The 26,523-nt window shown below is 45.3% G+C and overlaps 1 protein-coding gene across 1 annotated transcript; it reads right to left on the reverse strand.

Moving 5' to 3' along the window:
• Positions 1-24: 24 nt before the first annotated feature.
• Positions 25-26,458, reverse strand: DDB1 (damage specific DNA binding protein 1). The gene is made up of 27 exons (XM_043452575.1): positions 26,249-26,458; positions 24,897-25,045; positions 23,701-23,817; positions 23,124-23,345; positions 20,958-21,072; positions 19,951-20,048; positions 19,097-19,255; positions 18,376-18,459; positions 17,690-17,806; positions 16,986-17,088; positions 14,327-14,402; positions 14,130-14,238; positions 11,349-11,527; positions 11,088-11,251; positions 10,871-10,978; positions 10,507-10,714; positions 9,632-9,727; positions 9,417-9,528; positions 8,327-8,450; positions 7,858-8,022; positions 7,057-7,151; positions 3,809-3,979; positions 3,409-3,518; positions 2,984-3,153; positions 2,698-2,800; positions 1,395-1,518; positions 25-812 (listed from the first exon to the last, which is right to left on the reverse strand). The coding sequence occupies exons 1-27, from the start codon at positions 26,307-26,309 to the stop codon at positions 729-731; spliced, it is 3,423 nt and encodes a 1,140-aa protein (XP_043308510.1). The 5' UTR covers positions 26,310-26,458; the 3' UTR covers positions 25-728.
• Between the last annotated feature and the right edge of the window lie 65 nt (positions 26,459-26,523).

The raw sequence follows: 26,523 nt of genomic DNA on the forward strand, positions 1-26,523 counted from the left end.
AAGAAGAGCAGAAACAAACGCATCTTTCTTCTTAGACTCTACTTTATTTGGTAAAACTCAAGAAACTAACCACCAGTTCACGTCCCCCCACCTCCTTCCCTCTGAAGAAGGCAGTTCCCCAGAGACAAAAAGGCTGTGGCTTGGAAATCATCCACCATCTGCAGGTCTTACTACCCTCAGGCAGCCCACGGCCTGGTGGTCAGCCCTCCAGACCCAAAGCTCTCAGAGGCAACAGAAGAAAGCGAAGGAAGCTCTCACCTCAAAGACAACGAACCCTTCCCACCCCACCTCCCCCCTACCCACAGCCCTCCCCGACCCCAAACCTAAATAAAAAGATGTGAGGACAATGCATGAGTGTGGGACAGACACACACACACACACACACACACACACACACACACAGAGCTTCCTTTCAGCCAAAGAGCTGCAAAACTGCTCCCTGGAAGGAGGACATTGGCTGCACCAATCCAGGCTTGGTGGCCCAAGGTGATGGCTGGAATCATGAGAGACTGGTAAAAATCCAGGGAGAAAATATTTCACCTTCAGCCCTTGCCCAGGTCTCCAGTGAACTGGTTTTCGTTCTACGAAATCCCCATTTCCACTCAGGTAGGCTGTGGTTTCTGGGGCTTAGGGACAGGTTTCCCATGGCTGAGAGACAGTGGCAGGGAGGAGGAGAGCAGGAGGGCAAAGCCTTCAGAGAGGGTCTGGGAAGGGATCTCTGCCCTTGGCTAATGGATCCGAGTTAACTCCTCCACCACCTTGATCAGGTCATCCGCAGTGGCCTCTCGCTTCATCCCGCTGCCATCGTCATACTGCAACGAGGAGAGGGGAGGAAGGGAGGCCGTGAGGGCTGAGAGCAGGCTCTCCCTCCCTGGGGAAGGGGACGCCCACAACAACAGTACCCCGCACCACAGTACCATGGCAGGAGCAAGGACTCATCAGAAGCCCGTGCTTCTCCTTGGGGGTCCAGGTGAGCAGGGTCGGCTGGCAGCAAAGCTGCCCAGAGGCTGCCACCCAGTATATACGTCCACCTCCACCCGGCTGTTCCCCAGAGGCACCACCTCCAGTGGGCAACACCCCAAACTCCAGCACCATGGAAACTCCTCTTCCCTGCAGGATCCTGGCCCTGCCCCCTTTCCTAAGGATCTGCCAGGGATCCCAGACATGCCCGAAGGTGCCCTGTTGCTAAAGTTATAGTGCTTGGTGCCTGGTGGGGGAACCCCCGAGCCTTAGCCTTATCTCCTTGCCCTCGGACACTACCTTCCCATGCGGGTAGAAGAAAACTTAAAAAGGGCTCTTGGCACATGGAGGGGAGGCCTCCTGGCGTGCATGGCCCTGCAAGGGATTTGAGTCAGTGGCCCCGGGGCTGCACCCTGCACAAGGGCACAGCTCACCTGTAGGTTTGCCACAACTTCCTGCATCTTAGGCCGGCTGATATCCAGGAAACTCTCAATCAAGTCGCCATCGATGAAGCCGGTGGCTGGTTCTGTCTTTCGTTCAGTATGAAAGGATCTCCAGGTGGACAGGTGAGTTAAGGAATGTGCCGATCATTTGGAAATAATAAATACCCTCTCCAAAGTCATCCCCACCTCTGTGCACAAGACCAGTCTGAAGCAAGCATCAGGAGGAGAACAGAAAACAACAGGTTCAACTAAAACTCACAGCTGTCTGGACAGTTTTGCAATTTCAAAGACCCATAAACCGTTACCTAATCCATGATCCTCTCAATGGATCATTGGAATAATCATCAAAATAACATTTTAAAAATTACAGGGATTTTCCCCTACAGCCCAGTGGTTAGGAGTCTGGGCTTTCCATGCCAAGGGCATGGTTTAATACCTGGTCAGGGAACTAAGATCCTGCAAGCCGCATGGCAAGACCAAAAACAATTAAAAAATTAAAAATAAAAATTTAAAAAACAGATAGAATACAGATGACTCTTAGTTCAGAGCATGGACATGTATAGATTTTTTTTTTTTAACAAGTGCTCCATGTGAACTGGATGCTTGCCTAGGAAGAACTGCTCTTTAAGTCTAGCCTTCACAGATTAATAAACTGAGGCTCAGTGAAACAAGAGAGGTGCCTGAAGTCCTGTGGGTTAGCAAAACACCCAACATGTCAGCCTACCTCCTCCCTCCTTGGCGAGAGCTGGTTCATCCTGCCTTACAACAGACTCTCAGCAGAATCCCCTCCAGAGTCTCGAAGGCTCCTCATCCCTCTCCCATAATAAACAAACTTCCAGCAGTACTTGGATCCTCAGTGTCCAGGGGGCTGATCCTTGGGCTTCTGGAATGTACAGCTTCTCTGCTCTTCCCTCCTTTTCTATTTAGCCTCTCTAGCAAGGGTCCTCAAACGCCGCTGCCCCCAACAAGATCTCTGAAAGGATGTTCTAAGTTGTGATCTACACTTACGTCTGACATGCAACGCCAGAAAGGTCAGAAGCAAACACGCTGCATGAATACTAACGTACATTTTCAAGATGAACCAGTAAAACTGGGCGATAAGTACATGGGGGTTCACTATACTGATACGATTCTCTCCACTATTGTGTGCTTGAAATTTTCCATGAGAAGTTTTTACGTAGCCTGTTCCCCACCAGAACCTAGTCAAGACATTTTCTAGAGGGACAAATTTCCAGTGCTCTCTCCCTGGGCCAGGCCACGTTTTTGAGCAAGGGGACAACTCTGAGAAGGATATAAGGAGTGCTCAATCTTGCCCACACTTTTGATGACTTTATTGAGTCGATTCTGCATGTCCAACAAGAGGTTGTACCAGCTCTCTGACAATGAGGTCACCAGGCCTAAGGAAGCAAAGGGAGCCGAAAGATACAGGGTGCTCCAGAGCCCACAGCGAGCACTGCCTGCCAAGGGGAGCCCAGGCAGGAGGACAGATAAGCCGGCCACCGACTCTCGAAACCCTGTTCTCCCCTGTCCCTGGGAAGGACAGGGCTGTGTGGGAGCACGCCCCACAGGGTCACCCTTACCAATCATGCCGTTGACCGTGCCGAAGAGCACCGAGCCCTGTGTGGGGGTGGAGGTCTCGCCCAGGTTCTGCATAACCAGAGAGCCGTGACAAAAGACGTTGACAAACTCGCCCAAGTGGAAGAGCCCAACCTCCTGGAGGTGTTGCCGCTCCTCGTCCGTGGTGGCAGCGCTGTAAGGGGTGCGAGACACTCACAACCCAGACCTCCTGTCCCCCCATATGGGGCCCCAAGGGCCAAGTGCAGTGATGGACAGACACCCTGGTGGGCCCACCCACTCCACAGCGAAGGAGCCGGCCGGAAGAGGCTCATCTCTGCAGCCTGATTCTCTCACGGATACCCTCTACCCCTGTGAAGAGGCACACCCGAGCCTGTGAGGGCCCTGTGTCCTCACCTACCACAGGCCGCTCCCACAGCTGGCCACTCACCTATCCTTCTGACACACGAACAAGTTAAAGGCATTTTCAGCCCCCAGGAAGTTGTCATCATCCAAGATTTCCACAGCACTCATCCAGTTGGGGTTAAAGTCTCGAGCAATCTTAAAAAAGACGAAAATACAAGAGGGGAAATACAATCAGCAGTTTGCATGCAAGCCAGTGCTGGGACTTGGCCAAGTGCCTGCCCTGCCCTTGTGTTTAACCACCGCCCCTCTAGGGAGAGCCTCTCCTTTGTCTGGCGAACACGGTCCTGAAACGGCCTGCTCAGAGTTCCAGTTGGGGCTCCCTAAAAGGACTGAACAGATGCACAATGTGTGTCCAGGGATGCCGTTCCTGCCCACCCGGGGTTTCACCACCAGCTTAAGCAGGCCGGCTGCCCGCGCCCAGCTACCTCTTCGAAGTTGCCCTCCATGGGCTTGTAGGCCAGCAGGAGCACCGAGCGCATCAGGTCGCCCACCAGGATGAAGTCGCCCTTGGTCTTCAGGTAGAGCGCCATGATGTTGTTGTAGTGGTTGCACTCGGTGCGGAGCTCCTTCTCCGTCGTCCACTCATAGAGCCGCACCTGGGGGGGCGGGGGGGGGGGGCAGTGCGTTTCTCTCAGCCCCAGGGGCCTGCACCAGCCTCAATCCTCCATCTGCTGCACCACCTACCCAAGTGCAGTGTGGGGTGTGAAATGGTTTGCTGTGGAACTTGGGTGAGCGTTTGTAATTATTATACATTCATGAAAGATGAAAACAGAGTGAGTACGTGAAACTTAATACTACAAAGTCTTCCTTTATATTAAAAAAAAAAATAAGTCAGGATAAAGAAAAATACTAAGTAAATAGTAATGCAAGTAACACTATAGAAATGACGAGATGAAATATCTCTAGAAAGAGAAGATCCATTTCCAATTTCCTGATCAGAAAGAAACAAGATCACCTCCCAACAAACTGCCCTTTCTGAACCCTTCTCAAAACACATACATCCCTGGCACCCTTTGATGTACATCCAGTGAGCAAAGAAAATAGAATAGAAAAGTCCAACAGAAACTTACTCTAAAGAGCTAGAGTCTGTGGCCACCACTCTACCCAAAGGGGAAAAAAATACCCTTTTTTTCTTCACTGCAGTGTTTCTTCAGTTATGACCATATTTCCAAAAGAACAAAGATGCTTTAGATCAACAGACAGATGAACAGATGCTCGGCACAGCCCAGTCCCAGCAGATTCTGCAGGGTCCAGGCAGCCCCACCCTCACCTCTGCACATACAGACACTCCTGGGAAGAATATATTACGCCATGATTTCTCAAGATGTGTCCAAAGAACCTTAGCTCCACAGGTGTACACTCCAAGGCTCACTCGTAATAATCACAATGGCTACCACACCTCCTGTTCTGGGTCAAGTGAGCCTAGAACACCACAGATTGGGATAAGCCCAGTTGGGCTGGGCTTCCAGACTTCCAAGAGTGGGGTGAAGAAGCGGCAAATGCAAGTAAACAGTCTGAGTCTCGTGAGCCCTTCCAGCAAATTATGAAACCTAAGGGTGGTAGGAGATTGTGGGAATCCCTAACTTAGCAGCAAGTCAGACAGAAGTTTGAGTAACACTACTTGGGCCAGGGGTTTAAATAAAGACAGTCTTGTGGGACCGAGCCCTTGAACCTGTGACATCAGACTCCAACTCTGGGTAGTTAAAGTCAGAATTTAAGTAAATTATAGGACCCCCAGTTGGAAAACTGATTGTCATAGGGATAAAAACTCCTCATACATGCTGGCAGAAGTGTTGTGAGTAAAGATAGTTTTCCTTTACTCTCCAAACCTGCTCCACTCAGTCTTCCTCCATCACTACAGAGCAACACCATCTGTCACTCAGGCCGAAACTCTTGACCCTTTATTCCCTTCTCACGACTCATCTTCAATCCCTCATTAGAGCCCCTCGATACTAACATCTGTGGAATCTGACTATCCTTCACCTCCTCTATTAGCACACTGCTCCCAGCACCATCCATTGCTCTCTGGATCATCACCAGAGCCTCTGAGCTGATCTCACTGCTTCTACCCCTGGTCTTCTACCACCTTCTCCAAGATGTGCAGTGAGCTTTTCAAAATATAACTACAGGGACTTCTCTGATGATCCAGTGGTTAAGAATCCACTTTCCATATGGCAGAAACCAACACAATATTGTAAAGCAATTATCCTTCAATTAAAAATAAATAAATTTAAAAAGGAAAAGAATCCACCCCCCAATGCAGGGGACATGAGCTCAATCCCTGGATGGGAAACTAAGATCCCACATGCTGTAGGGCAACTAAACCCCCCTACACCACAACTAGAGAGCCCGCACCTACAACAAAAGTCCTGTGTGCCACAACTAAGACTGGACACAGCCTAATAAGTAAACCAATACCTTATATATATATATATATATATATATATATGTATATATATAAAAAACTATAGTCATGTCATGCATTTGCTTGAACCCTCTAGAGGTTCTCATCCCCTCAGAGTAAAACCCGAAGTCCTTACAAACCTAAAGCACACAGCCTATCTGGTTCCACACGTGCTAGCTCCCAGCTGCCTCTCCAACTCATCTCCCAGCACCCAGCACTGCCTTCCCACACTGGGCACAGGCCGGCCGTGGACTCCTGGCCCTTGTCTTCTCCCAGATCAAGGCATGGCTGGCTCCCTCCTTTCCCTCAGAAATCTGCCCAAAAGCCACCGTGTGAACCTTCCTGACCACATGTCAAAACAGCGCCACCTCCATGCTCACGCTGGCACTTTGTCAGCTTCTCAGCCCGTTTTTATTTTTCACAAGGTACTTCTCATCATACATACACGTATATATTCTATTTGCTCACAGGCCCCAGGAGGCTAGCTCTTTGTCCATTTCATCTACTGCTACATCCCAACTACCAAAACAGTGCCTGGTATACTTCAAGTGCTCCCTGAGCACTTCCCGATGAATATCAAGTTAAAGTATTTAAGGGGACTTCGCTGCTGGTCCAGTGGTTAAGGCTCTGTGCTTCCACTGCAGAGGGTGCAGGTGAGATACCTGGTCTAGGAATTAAGATCCCACATGCCGCAAAGCACAGCCCCAAAATAAATAAAGCTGCTTTTTCTTTGGGAAAAAAAAAAGTATTTAAGCAATGTTTCTCTACTCTTGATCTTCTCAGCATCTTTCATATGCTACAATGCACTGAGAAGCTTCTAAGCCGAAGATACAGGATACAGCAGGTCCCAAATCGGTTTGACTGTGTAACTTTTTTTCTTTTTCGCAAGGGAGGAGGTGGGGTCACACCAGAAGAAAAGTGGAGAATTTCACAGGCCTAGTATTTCAGGGATTTACTCATGATGAATGAAGTTTGGCTCATTCTGTCCCACACAGATGAAATATTCTCATGCCATGACACATTCTGAGTGCAGGGACCACAGTTCTTACCCTCTTCTCAATTCCCACAACACTGAGAACAATACATACAGGGCTTCACAGAACCAAATCTGGTGTCTGGTCCAACCCCAGCTCTCCATATTCCCAGCTCCATCCTCCATCCTCGCTACTCTGTTACCCTTAAAATTGCAACACACAGGCAGTTCAGAAAATACAAGGGGAATGCACTCTGTGGACAGAGGTGAGGCCGGAGGCCAGACGGAGCGCTCACCGTGCTGTTGATGCTGGCTAACAGCTTCCCGTTAAACTCCACCATGGAGTACACGGCCCCCTTCACCTCCTTCTCAGCCACAGTCTGTAGTTTTCCTGGGGGAAAAAAGACACCCTTCAGTCTCCTTCATGAGCCCACACTTTAACAAATCAGAAGAATCCTGTGCTTCCCCCAGGCTCTAATTCCTGCCCCCCCAAACCCCTCATTTCAAAGCAGAGAATATAGAATCCATATATACCGGGGTTAACCACCTCTAGAAGTGTGGGCCCCCACATAACATGCAGTGATCCCAGACAGCGCTCAGGTTCTGCCTCCCACCTGGGACTCCGATCTCCCCCTCAAGATGGAGACCAGACTCCACCTCAGCCATCTAACCTGAGATTTTGGGGCTGACAGCTAGTCTTCAGAGCCATCATGGGTAGGGGAGATGAGAAAAGATAGAGAAACGAACACCAAGTGCTGATGCTGGGAAGAGGGCCTAAAAGGCTGAGCAGCCGAGTGGAAAACATCACGGAGTCCTACCAGAACTCCTAACTCTCACTCTGGTCGCCTCTCCCTTTCTCTTCCTTTCAAAGAGTAAAAAAGGAAGAAAAAAAGGGTAGATTTTATTTGTGCCGCTGCTCACATACTCCAAAACTCATTCAGACCATCAAGAGCTTAAAGAGAGAAATATCTTGAATCTCGTGTCACTGCAATTAATCCAAGTTCGTCTGCATAACTGAGGCTGAAACCTAAAACTCTCTGTCTGCTTCCTTTCCCAGTTTTCAAAATTCTCAAAAGCCAGCAACTGTGTCCACTTACCATCTGAATACTGAAAGACCACAATACGACCCTGCTTGGGCTCTGCCTCTTCTGGGTACACCATGGCCGTGCCCACGATGAAGTACGTGTTGGGGTCTTTGCCCAACTTGCAGGACACCAGGCTGAGGGCATACTCATTCTGCAGAAACTGGTGGGCATGAAGCACTAGAGGAAGAATAGTAGAGAGGTGACTGACTGACGACCCCCACGCATGTGTGCTTCTGTGTTTCTGTGAGGTCCACAACTCAGCTTGAAGCGTCTGCCTCCTGCTGTTCCTATCTCCTCGCCAGCCTACTCTGACATGAGGAGGCCCAGTACTCTGAACTCACAGCCAACTCTGAGGCCCCACCCCTTTCTTCTTCTAGGATAGTCTGCCAGTGTCTATCACATTCTGGAATACAGCAGAGCCCAGAAGAGCCTAGCTTAAGGAGGACGTAGGTACAGCATGATAGAAAGAGCTCATCTGCACCTTCAAAGGTGTGCTGGTCAATGATAAGGAGGTTATGCACCTCCACCTCTTCTCCAAAGGAGGTCTCGTGAGGGGCTGTGCTGCTGGAGAACAACTTGCTGGAGCTGACGCTGCTGGACAGGGCCTGGGAACAGAGAGAACACACATCACCCCTCTCAAAAGAACGGGTGCTGGGACAGCAGTGTGAACATCAGACAGGATCAGAGAACAGAGGAAGAGTATGAACGAGAAAAACTTGAGGCTGGCCGCCTGCACAGAGCCCAAGTGCAAAAGGCTTCAGAGAGGACACAGGGACTGAGGCTAAGGATCCAAACTCCATATGGAATTGACACAGCAGTCCAAAACACTGCCAGACTCTAAGGGCATTTAACAGCACTAAAACAGTGATGCTAAGTCAATCAAGAAAGCTAACAAGAAACCCAGGCAACCTAATAAAGTGACAGGCTTCCACCTCTCTCAATGGGAAGAGCAGGAAACCACTGCAAATAAAAAGAATACATAAAGACCTACTCTGGATTAAGGGAAGAAGTCAGACCATGGATGTCTGCAAGCAAGAAAGGCAGAAAATACATGGAATAAAGCAACTGGCTAATATCTCCACTGGGTCTGTGACATGTGGCTCTAGACGGTCCATTATCATTTTGCAGATGAGAAAACTGAAGCTGCCCAAGTTCACACAGCGAGCAACGAACCCTGGAACCAGTTCTGTCAGACTCTAAGTCCCATGCTCCTACCTACGGTATGACACTGTTCCCCATACCTGACACAAAGTACCCAAAATGATGCTAAGAGAAAAGGAATTATTCATCAGGCAAGGGTACCAAGTAGCAAAATCACTGAGGCCACACTTATTCAAAGTTCTTCTCAAGTCTCTAACGAGGTGGCCAAATCCAGCTCACTGCCTATTTTTTTAAAGTTTTACTGGAGCCCAGCTACGCCCACCTGCTGTCTACAGATGCCTTTGTAATGGCCGAGGCGAGTAGCTGTGGCTGAGATCAGGTGAGCTGCAAAGCCTAAAGCGTCTACTGTCTGACCCCTTCCGAGCAGCCTGCCGCTGCTCACACCACTCTTCTTCGGCCCCTGCCCTCACCTGGGTGCTGGCGCTGGGCCTCAGAGCAGTTGTGCCCCCACTCGTGTCCTGAACTTCGATGCGGCTGGAGAGGACCCCGAAGCACTGGGACACCTCCTGATAGCAGATCTTCCTGCAACAAGTATGGAACAACAGGGCCCCTCAGGAAAAGACTGAAGCGCTACGTGCCAACCCCCAGGGCCCCTCCCCCGCAGCTCCCCTACCCTGCCCCTCACCTGGGAGATTCATAGAGGGGGACCGTCCGAATGTGCAACTTCTGGATCTCGTCGATCGTGCCAATTGTGAGGGTGCTGTTGTTGGCCAGTGCCAGGCTGGAAAGAAGGTTCTGGGTTTAGATTGAGTACACCCAAGGAAGGAAAGGGTTCTATGAGGCAGCTCCATGAGCGGAAGAAAAACGAGGCAGAATTACACTAGTTTACTCCAAGGCAGTGGTTCTCAACTACTGCTCTCTGTTAAAATACACCTGGAGATCAGTCCCACCCCTCAAGTTTTATTTAATTGGTCTGGTTGGGCCTAGGCTGAGATTTTAACAGCTATCTGTTTAACACTGAAGTGCAGCATTCGCATATAGAACAGTGATTCTCGAACTATCAAACCACGCTGGCATCAAAATGACCGGGAGGCTTGTGAGGCTAAGACTGCTGGGCCCGCCCCTAGAGTTTCTGATTTGGTGGGTCCATGGGCGAGGCGTGAGAATGTACATTTCTAACAGAGAGTTCCCGCGTAGTGCCATGGCTGCAGTGAGGGAGCCACTTTGAGAATACCTGCTTCAGGGGAACACATAATGAATGATCTCTGCATCAGGGACTCTGAAACTTGACCAATCACTTGAATTGCCTAAGAGGTTTTCTAAAACACAGATTCAGATCTGGGGCCCAACCGTAGATCTACCAAAGCAAACTCTAAGAAAGACTCAAAAACAATTCAGTACATTTAAAAGGCTTCCGAGGTATTTCTACTGCAGGTCTGCAAACCTCTGTTCTCCACGTCTCAGCCAGTCTCTGGCTTTGTCACTGGAGAAAGGCTGGAGGGGGAAGGGTCATGATGCCCTCCGTCCTGGCTCTCACTGAAGAAAGAAAAAGAGGCTCACCTGTCAGGATAGCCATCTGAATTGAGGGGACACATGTAGTTCACTTCCTTGAGGTTGACATTGGAGAAGACCAATTTGTGGTTGCTGCTATAGATGACAGTGGGGCGGTCAGAGCAAGCAAAGACGTTGGTGGTTGAAAGAGAACGGAAAGTTCTCAATACCGTGGGCTGGGTGCCCAGAGTCACCTTCTTACGGTCGCTCAACAGGCCTACAGAAAGAAGAGCATCAGGAGAAAAACAGAAACAAAACAGGACAAAGAGTTGGACTGTGAAGGTTCGAAAGCTGCACCCTGAAGCTAAGAACCCTGCCAACTTCAATACCCCAGATTCTCCAAAGCACCCCTCACCTGACGTGCTAGTCTCACCTGTCTCGATGTTGAGTCCAAAATAGAAGAGCGCTCCATCTCCCAAGGCACAAAGGAGGTAGTGGCTGCTCTCAAAGGTGGTCATCAGGATGGAACGGGGAATGATCTCTGTGGAAAAGAGGTACTTTGAGCTCCTTTTCCAAATTCTGATTCTGATCCTAACTCAGGCCCTTAAAAGAAACACATACACCCCACCCCCAAAAAAAGAGAAACATACCTCCACCCAGCATCTCTTTGTGCAGTAGCTCAAAAGAGGGCAGCTTTGCAATTCGGGCTGAGATGTCTGTCCAGAGGCCAATGGCACAAAGAGGGGACATTCCATTGCTGTCCCCTAGAGGGGTGATGTCTAAGCAGGCCACTTCGTGTTCCATCTCTGTGTGGCTGAACAAAGAAGAATATGGCAGAGAAAGGACTCCAGGGATCAAGGAAGTCCCAGAGAAGAGGGGCGGGCAGAAGGAACAGAGACAGAAACACACACCTGATCTGCCGGAGCTCCTGAGGGTGGATCTGCAGGTAGTAGAGGGCCCTGCCCACGGCGACTACCACCTGGCTGCTATTGCAGGAGGCCACGCTGATGTTCTTGCCCTGAGGCTCCTTCCACTCACTCACGAGGGCCTTGGGCTCTTGGGAGACCAGCCTCACAGATGCCGAAGTGATCTAGAGAAAAAAGAGCAGTGTCCCCAAGCCCCTGCAGGGGTCTACACAGAGGGAGAAGGCAGTAAATGCCGCCCTCACGGAACCCTAAGAATAAGCTGTGCAAGTCCTCTTCTGCCATATAGGTAGATTTTTCCAAGTTCCGCAATGACTGATTACATGAACATGTCATTTTTAACGGAATCCTTGAAGAAGACTGACTTCAAGCAGCTTACAGCTCATATATCTACAGCCCAAAAACGAGAAGGCATGTCCTGTTTCACTCTGATTAAGGCTTGGGTATCACAAATGGCACCCTATGAAAAGGTATCAATGGAGTAAGACCCTGCAACTACCAGTCTAGTTGTTTTTCTCAACCCCAAAATCAGATCTCTAAAATGTCCAACAACAAAAAAAAAATGTCCAATTTCTGGGAATTCCCTGGTGGTCCAGTGGTTAGGAGTCCACATTTTCACTGCTGAGGGTGCAGGTTCAATCCCTGGTCAAGGAACTAAGATCCTGCAAGCTGTGTAGCACAGCCAAAAGAATTTAAAATATCCAAGTTCTTTACTATGCATGAACCATTAAAATCATATAAAATTCTCTAGTAAAGTCTACAAAACTGTATTAAAATGCATTTTATTTTTATATTTATTCCATTACTGAAGTAAAACAAAAAGCAGGTTGATAATATTATTGTGTATCAATATATTTTATTTATCAAAATTGAGTTTCTACTTAAAGAAAGACCTTTAGAACTATAAACATCATGGGAGATGCAGAAAAACACCACAAGCTATTACTGATACTAATGAACTACAATGCGATTACATAATACTTCCTAGAGTTATTAGTCTTTCCATTTGGTAAAGAAGCCCATCATTAGTAATAACTGAGCTGGCATAAAATAGGAAATCAGCTTTTGAAGAGTCTGGTCCAATACAAATTACAAAACCAGTGAAGCAGCATAATTCTGAAAATTAAAAAAAGAGGAAGGCCCTTGAATAATAAGATATGTGAGCTGGGGCCAGAATTCAGGTCCCAGTTAGAAAACACTGACAAAGCACTGAGTCAGTATCTGGGCACTTCCCACACTTGTTCAACAAAGTGACAGACCTTCCCTCTGGTTTTTAACTAAACCCACCACTGCCTGTTGGCTAAAAGGAAGACCAACAGAATAAAACTATGGAGACAGTTCAGTAACCCTTAGGCCCTCAAGTGCTACAGCCACGACAGGCAAATACTGACTCTGCTCAGTGTGGAGAACGGCTCCTGAGGTGAGGAGGGTGTGCAAAAAACCAAGAGCATCATGGCTACTCCAAACTTAAGCCTGCCAGGTCCTGAGAGGCACGAAGAAATCAGGCTCTTGTGGCTAACAAGTACCAAAGGGCTGTATGATCCCCATTATCACAGAAAAAGTTAAAGTAAGTATCTGAACAGAGTTAGAGCTCTAGTTATAAGCAGTACACTAGAAGTGCTATCAAAAGTCATATATGGATGGTAGCGTATGACTAATCTTTTTCTTCTTTGTGCTTTTCAGTATTTTCCAAGTAAGCATATATTACTATTACAATGAGTGGAAAAATGCATCTCAGATGACAGGATATAATTAGTACTAAAACAATATCGCCTGCCCCCCCCAAATATACATACACACACACACATACATACAATGATCCCATCCATAACAGAAAATGTAAATAAATACAATATACACCCATCCCTCAGTACCCGCAGGGGACTGGTTCCAGAATCTCGTCAATACTAAATGCGCAGATGTTCAAGTCCCTCATGTAAAACAGAACAGAATTTGCTTATAACCTCCTCACATCCTTCAGTGCACTTTAAGTCATCTCTAGATTGTCTGTAATACCTAATACAATGTAGCGTTAGTCGCTCAGACGTGCCTGACTCTGCGACCCCATGGACTGCAGCCCACCAGGCTCCTCTGTCCATGAGATTTTCCAGGCAAGAGGACTGGAGTGGGTTGCCATTTCCTTCTCCAGGGGATCTTCCCAATCTGGGTCTCCTGCACTGCAGGCAGATTCTTTACAAACTCAGCTACAAAGGAAGTTACAATACAATATAATATACAATGTAAATGCTACCTAAATAACTGTGAATACAATGTAAGTAATATGTAAATAGTGGCTGGAGTAAAGCAAATTCAAGTTTTGCTTTTTGAACTTTCTGATGGTTTCCTCCCCCCAATTTTTTATTTTTTTGGCTGCACTGAGTGCCTTGCAGGATCTTAGTCCGCTGACCAGGGATTGAAGTGCAAGTATCGCGTCCTAACTACTGGATCTTCAGGGAATTCCCACCCCAAATATTTCTCATCGTGGTTGGTTGAGTACATGTATGCAAAACCCACAGATACAAAGGGCCAACTATACATATATTTGCAAAAGAAAATTAAAACTAAAAGAACTCCAAGGTTTAAAAAAAAAAAAAAAGAGTTAGCTTCCTCTCAGTAATGGGTGATTAGGTAATTTCAATTTTTTTCCCAAGCCTTTTTACATTACTTTTAGAGCCATAAAAATTGACTTTTAAAATCCAGTAGTGCTCCGTACTGCATTCCAGGTCAAACTGATGCATAAATGGGGCCTGCCCTTTCCTCAGTTACTACCTGGATAAGTTGTTGATGAGCCACGTTGCCACAGAAGAAAGTCTGCTGATCGTCCACAAAACCCATCAGTTCGGTTTCTTCCACTTCCTCTCCGTTTAACATGAGAACTCTGCAGCAGAAGGGAAGGCTGGGGTTAGCCGGACCAGCTGCCCCACCTTGCAACCTTTACGTGGACGCTTGGAGCTGACTCGTCTTACCTTGTCTGGCCCACAAAAGACAGCACCAACGTGTCATCGGTCTCCCGGTTGGGATCAGACCTCAGTGGCCACAGGCCTGGAACACAGATCAAAGATTAAGAGGCACAGCACGGACCGACACTCAGCTCCACACGGTCTAAGGAAGGAGCAGCCTAACTCCAAAAAAAGAGTAAGAAATTTGGAGTCCAGTCCTAAGATGAAATACCCACTCTGTTCCTCCGTGGCTTCAAGACTTTGAAGAAGTTTGGTATTTTTTAAACTGTTTGAGCTTGATATTTCAAAGCTTTTCATTTGATTTTGGATGGGATAATTCATTTCCATGACTCAAAGTCAAAATTTATTTTTTAAAATATTTAACACAGAAGTCTCACCCCTATACCTCTCCTTCCAACCTAGCCCCCAAATAAGTAAACAATAATAATTTATCCCTCCAATTCTTTTCAATAGATAAATGCTGTATTGCAAGCCAATACAGTAGCCTCTCACAAACTGTCTACACATTGTTTTTTTCATCTAATATATGTCTGAGTCCTTATCAGAACAAAACAGTTCCTTGCTTTTGACCTTTGCACAGTATTTAATTTTACGGATGTACTAGTTTATTAGCAAGTTCCCAAAGATGGACGGTTTTTCAGTATAATACCATAACATACAATACCACAATGAATAATCTTGTATTTATGTCATCTGATGTACATGAAAGTCTATGGGTCAGATGCCCAGAACTGGGATTGCAGGGTAAATCAGCTGGAATTTCAGTAGACACTGCCAATGAGTATGCCAATTCCTGATAGCCTCACCAACACAGACATTGTCACACTTGGATTTTGGCAACTGGTGAAGAATAGTATGACTATTTTGTTTTGATTTGCACTTATTATAAGTTAGGCTTGTTATCTGCCCATTCATGTACTCTGTCAATTTGGGGGCAGGAAATTTGGTTGTCTTTCTATCAATTTTTATCAATTAGACAGACCAGGCCTTTGTATATAAGATGAACTACAAATGTTTTCATCTAATTTACCATTTCTCCTAACTTAGCTTATAGTGTTTCGTTTCTGCCAAGCAGAGTATTTTATTTTTATGTTGTTGAATTTATCAGTCTCCTTTCGGCTTCTGTACTTTTGACTCAGAATTTGAAAGACTTTCCCCACTCCAAAATTAGAAAGGAAATCACCAACTTTTTCTTTTAGCTTTTGCATGGCTTCAATTTTTTACATTAAGTCTTTGATCTATTTAGATTCTAGCAAGGTACACATTGTACAGTATGGCCCCAAACTTATCTTTTCTCAAATGACTCTAGTTATCCCAACAGTGTTTATTCAAAAGAATCATCCTTACCTGACTGAGTTGAGATACCACCACTATCCTACACTGAAGCCCCATACACAACTGTGTCTATTTCTGGACATTTGAGTTTGCTCATGGGATTCCTGCCTATTTGTGCACCAAAAACACACTTTTAATTTCTAAGGTTTAACAGTACCTTTTATTATCTGGTAGGACCAGACTCACCTCATTGTTCTTTTTTTAAGTTTTTCCTATCTTTCCTTGCATCTTCTGCTTCCCATTTGGACTTCAATTTGTCCAGGTCAAAGAAAAAAAAAACCTACTGGTATTTTTTATTGAAATATATTTTAATATAAAGATCAAAGAGAGAGAAAGCTTTATAATATTAATTTATAAGACCTTAGCATGTCTTTTTTTATTTGATCAATCTATCCTTTCAATCCTTTAGGAGTATTTTTAAGTTTTCCTGAAATATATTTTGCACAATTCTTGCTAAACTTATTCCGTGGTATTTTATCTTTTTATTGCTATTTTTCCTCTTTTCCTCTTTTCCTCTACTACACCTTCTGACTGTGTTTTTACATGAAAGCTATTGATTTCAGTTATTTTATATCCTACCTTAATGAGTTCTTATTGTCTACAGCTATTCAATTCATTCTCTTGGGTTTTGTAGTTTTATGATCTCTTCCTAATTCATAAACCTGTTTTTTTTTTAAGCTGTTCTCATCTTCTTACTTTTTTATATTTTAAATTACTTTTTAAGTTGTGTTATATATACTACCTTTAATTAATTTTTGCCTTATGAGCCAATCTGATCATCTACTTCTTATAATAGGTCATTTTAGCCTATTTACATATACTGATAGCAGATATCTGATGAATCAGTTACTCATACAGATGTTTGACATTGAGTTCTATCATATTATTTTAGGTTATGTCTCCTGTTTGTATATTAAAAAAGTCTTTCACTATGTAGTCTTTCTTTGATCTTTTTGATCATTACAGTTCTCCTGGAATTTAGGAAGATTTGTACTTTTGTTCTAGAAGTTACCTTGGCTACATACCTCATTCTCTGACATTCTCAGTCTCCTCTTTCTTTAGGGATTCTATCAGTTCCCTTATGTAAACAACATTAAATTTTCCACTAAATTGCCCATTTCTCTACTTCATTATCCAATTTTGGTCAATATCTTAAGTTTACTTTGGAACCTTTAAATACATTTAACCTTCCACCACTTATTTGGCATTAAAACTTTTTTTTTCTCTTCATTTGATTTGCATTCCTCTAGCTCCCAAGCATCCTCATAACATGTAATGAGGCCAAAGTCACTCAAATAAGATCTGCATCCTATGTCCACCGAAAGGCTACCTTTGATGCCTGGCAAGTCAATGCTGGCATGCTCGTGGATTCCAATTCCGTTCCGGATGATTCGCAAGGAACCTTCCTTGAATGCCCCAGAGCAAGTGACCAGCTGCAAGTAGAGAAAAGGTTTCTAAATAACCCCTTCCAGAGATGGGGGCAACTGGACTGATGCTCAGAAAGTAAACAAGGTGTACCTAAATCCAAGCACCCTCTGCTGGGGAGCTAGGTTTGAGGATGCAGAATTAGCAGAGGGTGACCGCCAAAGTCTCTAAAATTTATCAAGCAGATAGGGCGCCCTAGTCCAAGAAGCAAAAGGGTCCTACCACTGCTCCCAGCAAACTTGTTTCCTTCCTGGGATCCTAGTTTACCAGAAAGTGCACAGGATCTGCGGGCAGACACACTTGCCCTTTAGTAGTTATGCGACGCTGGACAAGTTGTTTAATCCTTCATGGCCTTAAGTTTCCTCACTTCTGAAATAGGTAAGAATCCCTATCTAAAAGGGTGCTGGGGTGATCAGAGATAATGTATGTAAAGTGCCTGGCAGACCAAGATAGGCACTCAGTAAATGGCAGTAATCCTTGCATCTTTGGAATTAGTGAGTGAGGCTCTCAAAACTTATCTGCAGTGCACATTCCTCATTCAAGGTAAGCAGACCCAGGACACAATTTGAGTGGGCATACCAACTATCCCTTTCCAGGATGACCCCTTACCTGTCCCTGCCCCTGCCTTTCCAGGTCCACAACGCACATGTCCACAATGGGTCCTAAATTGGTAAAGGTTTCCATGGCCACTACGTAGGAGCCTTGTTCATTGCTGTCAACATTGAGCTAAGAAAGAAACAACAATTTTAGTCTTAGAACGCTCCAGATGCTCCCTAGAGAAATAGTTATCATCCAAAAGAAACTCAACCCTACTAGGTCTGCCCTTCCTGTGCTCTACGGGATGCTTCCAGAAGGGAAATGCTGTCTAAGGGACATGGGTATCCTACAGGTGACCCACTAACCAGTCAGGGATTTCTCACCTGGCATCCCATGGATGGATTTCAGAGGAACAGTTTGGAAATTAATGCAAAATGTTTGCATGCATTTTTCTGCAGAGAAGGCTCAAATTCGTATATTCTAGAGGGATAAAGTATATTAGACTATAATCTATTTGAGGGCAGAAGCTGGATCTTGCTCATCATTGTGTCCACAGAACCTAACACACTACTGAATGAACATTTAGGGCAAAGAGCTAATCAAGGTAGGATGCTACATCAACCAAGTAAAAAGGTGTATAGCAAGGATATGAATGAACTGAAGAAACTCTGAGTGGCACCAAACACGGGGGAAAAACTTGAAGAAGAAGCAGTGAAGACTGCAAAAGAGAAGCCAGAAAGAAGAAAATGTCTTCTCACCTTCACAAGCTGGGAATCACCAAGGCGAGAACCGACAAACACAACACCATTGTCAAGGTACGTCAAGCACTCGGCAATAGAGGTCTAAAAGAAAATCAGTAGCATGAAAGTCATCAGAATGTACTTCACAAGGGATCCAGACACCATCCTATCCATCTCTCAGACCTGTGCCTAGGAAAACAACAACTGCAGCCATGGTTCCCAAAACAAGTCTCCATTTCAAATCCCCAGGTAACACTCAATAAACGTTCCTAAATCCCTGAAGTTTGTGACTCTTCCTTTATCGCATCCCTATAGCCAGCTCTAAATATATATTATATAATATATATTTATAAATATAAATATATATTATAGCCTGCTCTAAATGACCATTTTAATCCCAACAGCTCCAAATAGCTAGAGACCTCTAAAATTCACTGAGTTGTTCTTAATAGTACTATTTTTTTTTAATAGTACTATTTTAGAATGTCCTCCCATAAATGAGTATCAGCCCTAGATTAACCTTTAATTCTATAGTGTATCTTTCTGTTTCTCTTTGATACTTGAGGTAGCACCCCACTGCTTGTGAGATTCTCTAGAATCTACTCATTCCAAAACTAACTCCCACAGCAGGACTGAGCATTTGTTGTCAACTCATGTAATTCCCAGTTGCAGTTTCAGACCACACATCTGGGGTCACCAGGCACCTAGCAGAATGTGAAACAGTAGGGACAAGGCCTACCTCCCCAAGGAGTTCCACACGGAGATCCTTGAGGGTGACGGTGCCATCCATCTGTTCTTCCTTCTCCAAAAGGAGCATGAAGAGCCGTCCTTCCATGTCTCCCAACAGATAGCGAGAGCCATTGGGGTCCACTCGATTGTGACACACAATTGTGCTTTGCTGCCAAGAGGAAGACAGAGTCATTAAATATAAAGCGTCTTCCACCCCAGACAGTAAACCCTAGCGGACCGTTCCCTGTACCAAATCCAGTCACTTCATGAGCAAGGAATCCACTCAACTCACATATGTGACCAAAAACAGGGACGTTTTATTTTTGAGGACAATGTTCCAAGGAGCTCAATATACTTTAACTGTTTACTCACATGTTACTCTACTGGAAAACAAATATATAGAAGAGGAAACAGCTCTAAGTATTCCCTGGACTATGCTACCATAGATTTTGTTCTTTAGCCTCAAAAGATAAAACTAAACATGCAAGGCTTCATTTTTACGACTCAGTATCTTAAGGTGAATTTTTTTATGACTAACGTTTTAAGTCTATGTGTATTTTTCACTTTATTATTTTACATGTTTTGAACTCTGACATTAGTATTCAATAAAATTACCCAAATTTCTCCTTTCTTCAGATTGCACAAATGAATAGAAAAGATAATCTGAACTTTATTCTCTCTCCCTTAGTTAGCAAGCAAGCTCTTTGTTAACAAAACCAAGCCAATCTCTCTTTGTATTCCCAGTGACCAACAGTCTCATATACATAGTGAATAATGTGACAGTTGTGAATCCCCTTCTGACCAATGAGGGGGTAAGGAGGGAGACACAAACAGAAGGAAGAAAAGGAAAAGAATGCTGCTCACCTTAATGATGGGAGGGGCAATCGCCAGGTATTTGTCACCGTTGTGATACGTGATCGACTCCTGTCCAATGATGATGGCGCCTCCAAAGGGCTCAGGGACTGCAGGAGAGAGGGCAGCATTAGAATGCTCAGCATCTGGAACCTGCCAAACCCTGAGGCAACTCAGGCACTGAGCCAGTTATCTCTGAGGCGAACTGGAAGATAATCATTATTTTAGACATCAAAGTCCAGGGAACACGATAACCTTTTTCTGAGATTCCTGTCTTAGAAATTATAAGCTGCCCACTCTGTACTCCTGATAAATATTTTCCCTGCCACTCTTTTGAAGTTCACATGGTCTGAAGGATGGGGAGTCTTCCCAGTGTTCTTCCATATGCATTCTGCCCCTTTCTCTTCTAAATGTCTGATCCAAAAGTTTTTACTTTTTCCCCTTGTTCCTTAGCTTAACTTCCCCCATTATCAGGGTTACCATATAGAAGAACCAATTTGCACTTAAGAGTTTTAAAACTTCTCTACTGGGTAAAACACATAACAATGTTAAGGAAGGATATAGGATAAACAGCAGAGACCTGGACTTCAGCCCAGGCTTTGCCAGTGAGGTACAGGCACAGGCAAGTCCCTCGGCCCTGTTTCCTCATCTGGGAAATAAAGGAACCAGATAAGATAAGCATTATTGCCTCTTTTGGTTTTTAAAAATGTTTGCCAACAATAAAATGAGACTATTTTCCATGTGCCACTCGGCAAATAAATCTCATTGTTTTAGTTAAACCCACCACCGCAAAGAAAGGAAAACTACACTTTGGGGGGGAAGAGTGAAAAACAAGACAATCTTGAAGATAGAAATGCAAAAAGCAAAGAGAAGCACATTTACAGAGAGGAGACATAAGGGAGGGGTGAACAATGCGTGTGCTCAACAGCACTGGAGCACGGAGATAAAGGGGCAGAGAAGGTGGGGAAGGAACAACAGAGAACTGGGGCAGGGCCTATTTCCTACATCCCCCAACAAACCTGCAATCACCATGGAAGCTTCAGCTTCTACGTTTTCCTGTTTCCAAGGGCCCTTATTGAACTCCTTCTCTCGGAGAGACACCTCATAGGTTTTTACGTGCCGCCCCTGAGGGTCCTAGGTGGGGAAAGGTAGAATATTTAGTCCCTAGGAAGGGTGAACCCTGGGCTGGAGAAGGGTCCTGAAAGGGACAGCACTGGACGCTCCTGTCACACCAGCCTCCCCATACTTATCCATGAGCATGCTGACAGCCACCACTTGGGCTTAAGATAGTCTGGGGAGACTGCAACTGAGGCCACCTGTTTCTAACAACGAAACCAACAAAGAGATTTAAAAAGTAGAAAAATGAACATGTCACACTGTACTAACCACTACAGAAATATAATGTACATATATGTACATTTGTGTGTGTGTGTATATATCTCCTCTATTCCTTACTTTCAAGGAACTTGCAAAATAGCTAAAGAGGAAAATCAAACACAGTGAGAAATGAAATACATTTAACACATTTTAAAAATTTGTTTGATACACTCTCAGACGCATTCTGATGGGGTGACAGTAGAAAACAGAGCATGCGGCTCCTCTAACGTTAGTCGAAACTTCCAACCCTGCCATCATCAACACCATCTTCCCCTCCTTTTTCTGAACCATGACTCACTTCAGACCTGGAACTATCAAAGTCACCTTTAAGAGACTAAAGGAGCCGGCCTGAGGCCAGTGGAGAGTGGCCTCATCAAAGGCCAGAGCAGGCTCTGAGAAGTTATGGAAGGAATCCGACAGTGTGTTTCAAGGCAGGGACCACATCTCAATCACTGTTATAGCTCCTGACGCACTGTGCATGACTACCTTTCACATGGTATTTTCCTTTCTCTTTTATCTTTTTAATTTTGGCCACGCCGCGGGGCTTGAAGGATCTCAGTCCCCAGACCAGGCACTGAACCCAGGCCACGACAGTCAAAGTGCTAAATCCTAACCACTGGACCACCAGGAACTCCCTCAGGTGATAGTTTTCAAACTAATTTTTGAGCACAAAACATGAGAAAAAAATAATTTATAGCTGATGAGAATTTTGCCATCAATGATTAGGAGTAAGACTCAACTTCACCACGTGTTCAAGATGGGGGTTGGATTTGGGCCTCCATTTCCCACATATGGAAATGAAGCTCATTCACAACTGGCAGCCCTGGGCCTGCCCAGAGTCAGTCCTGAATAACCAACATCAATGTCTTAATGACCTGAAATTTACAAAACTGAAGAAGAGAAATCCTAAGTTTTTATTTCAGCTCTGATATTTAATGTATTATAAACAAGATTAAACAAAATCTCCAAAGCTGATTTCATCCTATTCAAATGAACTTTATACCAACCAGAATCAAAACCAGCACTCAGGTGACACTAAGAAATATACAAAAATACATCAGTATTTCCAATACTTAACACAGCTATCAAAGTGTTTACATGCCCACACACAGTACTTAAACTTGGACTAAGCTTCCTTCCAACATTTATTCAAGCACATGCTACTGAAATAACCTCATGCTGTATGGCCCTTTGTTAAAAGGCTGAGATTTTACCAAGATACAAGCATGTTAGTCTGGTGCTCTGCCACCCTGCCCCCACCCCCACCCCCTCAAGAGATCTGGCCCAGAGAACAGCTGCCCAGGATCAGCTCAACAAAAGTTTTAGGCACAGACTAAAATAGAAGTCAAGAGCCAGCAGTCACCAGAAAGTTGCGCACTGATCAAAATGTACTTCTTCTTGGAAGACACATAAAGCATCCCCAAGACATTTTCTCACTGTGTGTAAAGGCAATTTCCAGATCATTTCTCTACAGCTAAATTTTAATAATCCCCTAGCATGCCAGTAAGTGACAAAGTGTAAACTGGGTCACCCTACAAAATCTCCAAGGCGCACAACCAGAGTGTAATCTCAGGATTAAAGCCTGCTACAAGCTCCTGACTGCTTCCTGCCTCCACAGTAAGTACTACTGTTCTCTAGGTGCAACCAGAACCTCACACATACTAATTACATCATTCAAAACGTTTCAGGACAAATATGTTAAACACTTCTGCCCATCCTACCATGAAATCTAGACACTCTGATGAGCAAAAATGAACTCCCCACAGTGCCAAACCACACTGCTTCTCCCTCTCCTCCTGCTCCAGTACCTGGTAGACAAAGCAGATGGTAGGTGCTTGGCAACCATATAAGAACTTGACGTCGATAACATGCAACTCCTCCAGGCGGATGTTAAAGGCCTTGAGCTCTTTATTGTCCCGGTCTAGTGGAATAACCTTGAACAGGCCATCATAGAGTCGCAGGCCAATCATTCGGCACTCGGGGTCAATGATGCCAATGATGCCTGTCTCTGACGGGCGGCCAATTCGGTCCTGAGGAATAAAACTGGGGTTAGGGAAGAACCCCAACACCTAGGGTAACAGAGAACACTGGGTACCACCTTCCCAGGATGACTTTAGTAGGAGCGGTAGTAAAACGAGTGCCATCTTTTTGACATGCCAAGTAGCCCAAATGTCAGTGTGGGCTTTTTTGCAATACACTGAATCTCAATGAAGTATTATTACCTACCTTATCCCTTGGATTCTGAGTAAACTACAGAAGTCCTTAGTGTTTTCTCCTTGTTTCTCTAACCACACAGAGAGAGCTGCCCCGGCACTTCAATTTCCTTCACCAAATCATGACAACCCTACCTGGAAAACTCTCATCAGCCTGCAGCAACCACCTCACCTGCACATTGCCATGAGCTCGAGTTATGATGTCAATGCTCTCGCCACTCTGCTTATACTCCAAGATGCAGGCATTGTACTTAGCTGTCAGGATAAACAGTAGGTCCTTGCTCTCCCCCTGGAAACCAACATCATACTATCAAAATAAATTTCTTTTGAAAACAGGAATACCTATCTAGGCTTTCATCATTCCTTAAGCATATGAAATTCTTCAAGAATTTTCTTTTCTCCCTGAAAAAAATCCATGGTGAGCATGTACGTTAATAAACAACATGAGTTACACACACCCTAAGGGTGTGTACAAAAGGTCAGAACTGAAGCTGGTAAACATTTAGTCCACTTTCATGATTCTCTATCTCTGCTCTACAAACAATGTATTCATCTAGTTCCATGTCAGCTAATCTCAGTTATTCCATTCAAATTCTGAAAGATGAATGTAACGCCTCCTCTAATCCCTCCCAAATACTTGGAAAAAAGAAAAAAACTGTGAACAACGGAAGCTCAAATGCATCTACCAAGTCTTTCTTACTTATTAATAGACCCCAACAAAGGGAGTTTCTGTTTAAAGGGTTATAATTTAAATTTTGAACCCACTGCTTTCTTATCAGATTCAATAAAGACATAATGAAGCAACATGGTGGCTATTTTGATGAAAGCAGTTGGATTATAACAATGATAATAATTCGATGGTAAGTGGTAACAGTGAATGTTCATTATGTGCTAGGTGCTGTTCATCTTCACAATAACCCAGAAGATTGGATACTGTTATCCCCAGTTTGCAGATGCAGAAATAAGTCTCTGAAAGGTTAGGTGACACCCAAAATTAGATTTAGTAAGGAATAAAGTGTACTGCCCTAACTCCAGAGCCTACTCTCTGAATCACTATGATGGCCCACAGGATGGTGACCCACATTTCAAACTGCTTTAAGGTTCCCTTCTAAAAAAGTCAACTTGATAAAATAAATTTTTTCCCCAGCGAATTTCTCCTTCTATCTCTTGGAAACTTATTAAATAAGAATATAAACTGAACTCTGCCATTCAAAAAGAAAAAGTTTCTCTCCTAGGCCTTATTTCTCTCCTAGGCCTTATTCTCTCCTAGGCCATCCTAAACGAGCAATGACATAAAACAACATAAACTCAACTACAACCAACAGTTCTCCCCTTTGTTGCTGGGCCCAACCAACCCAGAGCACTTACCTTGGGCCTGAAAAGCTCCATGACAGCAATCTTCCCATACATGCCCACCTCTTTGACAGGCCGAAGCCCCTCAGCAGTGACCACATAGATCTCTAATCTTGTATTTTTGGCAATCAACAGGTTCAAGTCTTCTGCTGAAGTAAAGTGTCCTGCAAGAACAGATCCTCTAATTTTTGAAGCCAAAGCACTAAGTAATCCTATCACTTCTACCTAAAACCTCTTGAATCCTCATTTACTTCACATATTTCTCTGGCTCCCTCCATTCTCTCCCTTCTCTACAAATCCTCAAAGAGTTTCACTCCGTATGTTCAAGAAAGCTACTTTCCTCATCAGACTAAGAAAACTAGCCTGGACCTAAGAGCAGCATGTCCTTCACCTGACAATGACTGTGAAAACCCTTCAGATGGCTCTGTGCCCTCGAATTTCACTTTTCCCTTTGCAGTGGCCGACTCATCCTCTAATTAAGAAGAGATGCTGAAGAAAGTGTTCCTCTCTAGTCAGTTCCTTAATTGGATTTTCACAAAACCTTTACCAAACAGACCAGATCAAACAAAGAGAATTCTCAGAGCTTCACCTTAAAATATTGCTTTGTTTGCCCCGCCTGCCCTCCCAGCAGTCTACCAAAACCCCATCCACACTCCTTCACCGCCTCCAACTCTCCAAACAATAGTTTTCTTTTGGAATCGTGACTAGAATTTACATAAAAATACAAGTTTGAGAGCTTCCTATTCTGTTGAAAATTTGGCTCAAGATGATTATTCGAGGGTTCTGGACATCTGTGTCCTTAACAATTCTTGCACAAACAAACAACGCAAGCCCAGCACTGGGCTGGGCCATTCTAAACCCTCTTCCCCAGCAGCTCCTTCTTGTAAACAACAGCCTCAGGCAAACCGGACTCCTCTCTTTCGCCTGAGTGCGGACATTCTTCACATCCCTCCACCTCCCAGGCTCTCCCACTTGAAAATTCGTGCCCCCAAATCGCCATCACCACCGCCCTTTCGCGAGGCCGATCTCGCGGCTCAAGCAACACCGCACAATCAACTCAGAGCCCACTCTCTGTCCCACCAGGCCCGTCCCTGTCCTCAAGGCCAAGTGACCTCCGAGAACGAAAGTGGACCCTCAAAAGCAGCTTTGACTCCCCTCAAGGCGCTTACTCCCCTATAAGGCATGTGTTTAGACAGCTTCTTTGAAGTCGGGGACTGTGGGAGGTCCTTCCGCAGCCAGCGCCTTCCATTCCCCGGGCCCGGTCCTGGCCGCGGGCTTGGTGGCCACCCGGGGGTCGCGAGCTTCCCTAGGCCTCAGTTGCCCCCAGCTCCCTCCCTCGCAGGGGTCTCCTGCCCAGGCAGCCTCACCGGTCACGCAGCCGTTCACGGCGGTGGGCTTCTGTGCCGTTACCACGTAGTTGTACGACATGTCGAGGCCTGGGGCAGCCCAGTGGGACTCAAGCGCAACGATTGAGGGATGGACACGAGCGAAAAGACTTGGATCCCCCACCCGCGCGCGGCGAACTCCACTGCCGCTGTCTCCGCCCCAGAGACACGTTGCAGGCCAGAGCGGCCGGAGCGCGGGGCATCACGGGACGGCCTCACCTGGCCTCTTGGAGGACTCAAGGAGACAGAGGCGGCCA

The sequence above is a fragment of the Cervus canadensis genome, chromosome 29, assembly GCF_019320065.1.
Source record: "Cervus canadensis isolate Bull #8, Minnesota chromosome 29, ASM1932006v1, whole genome shotgun sequence".
NCBI classification, from domain to species: domain Eukaryota; kingdom Metazoa; phylum Chordata; class Mammalia; order Artiodactyla; family Cervidae; genus Cervus; species Cervus canadensis.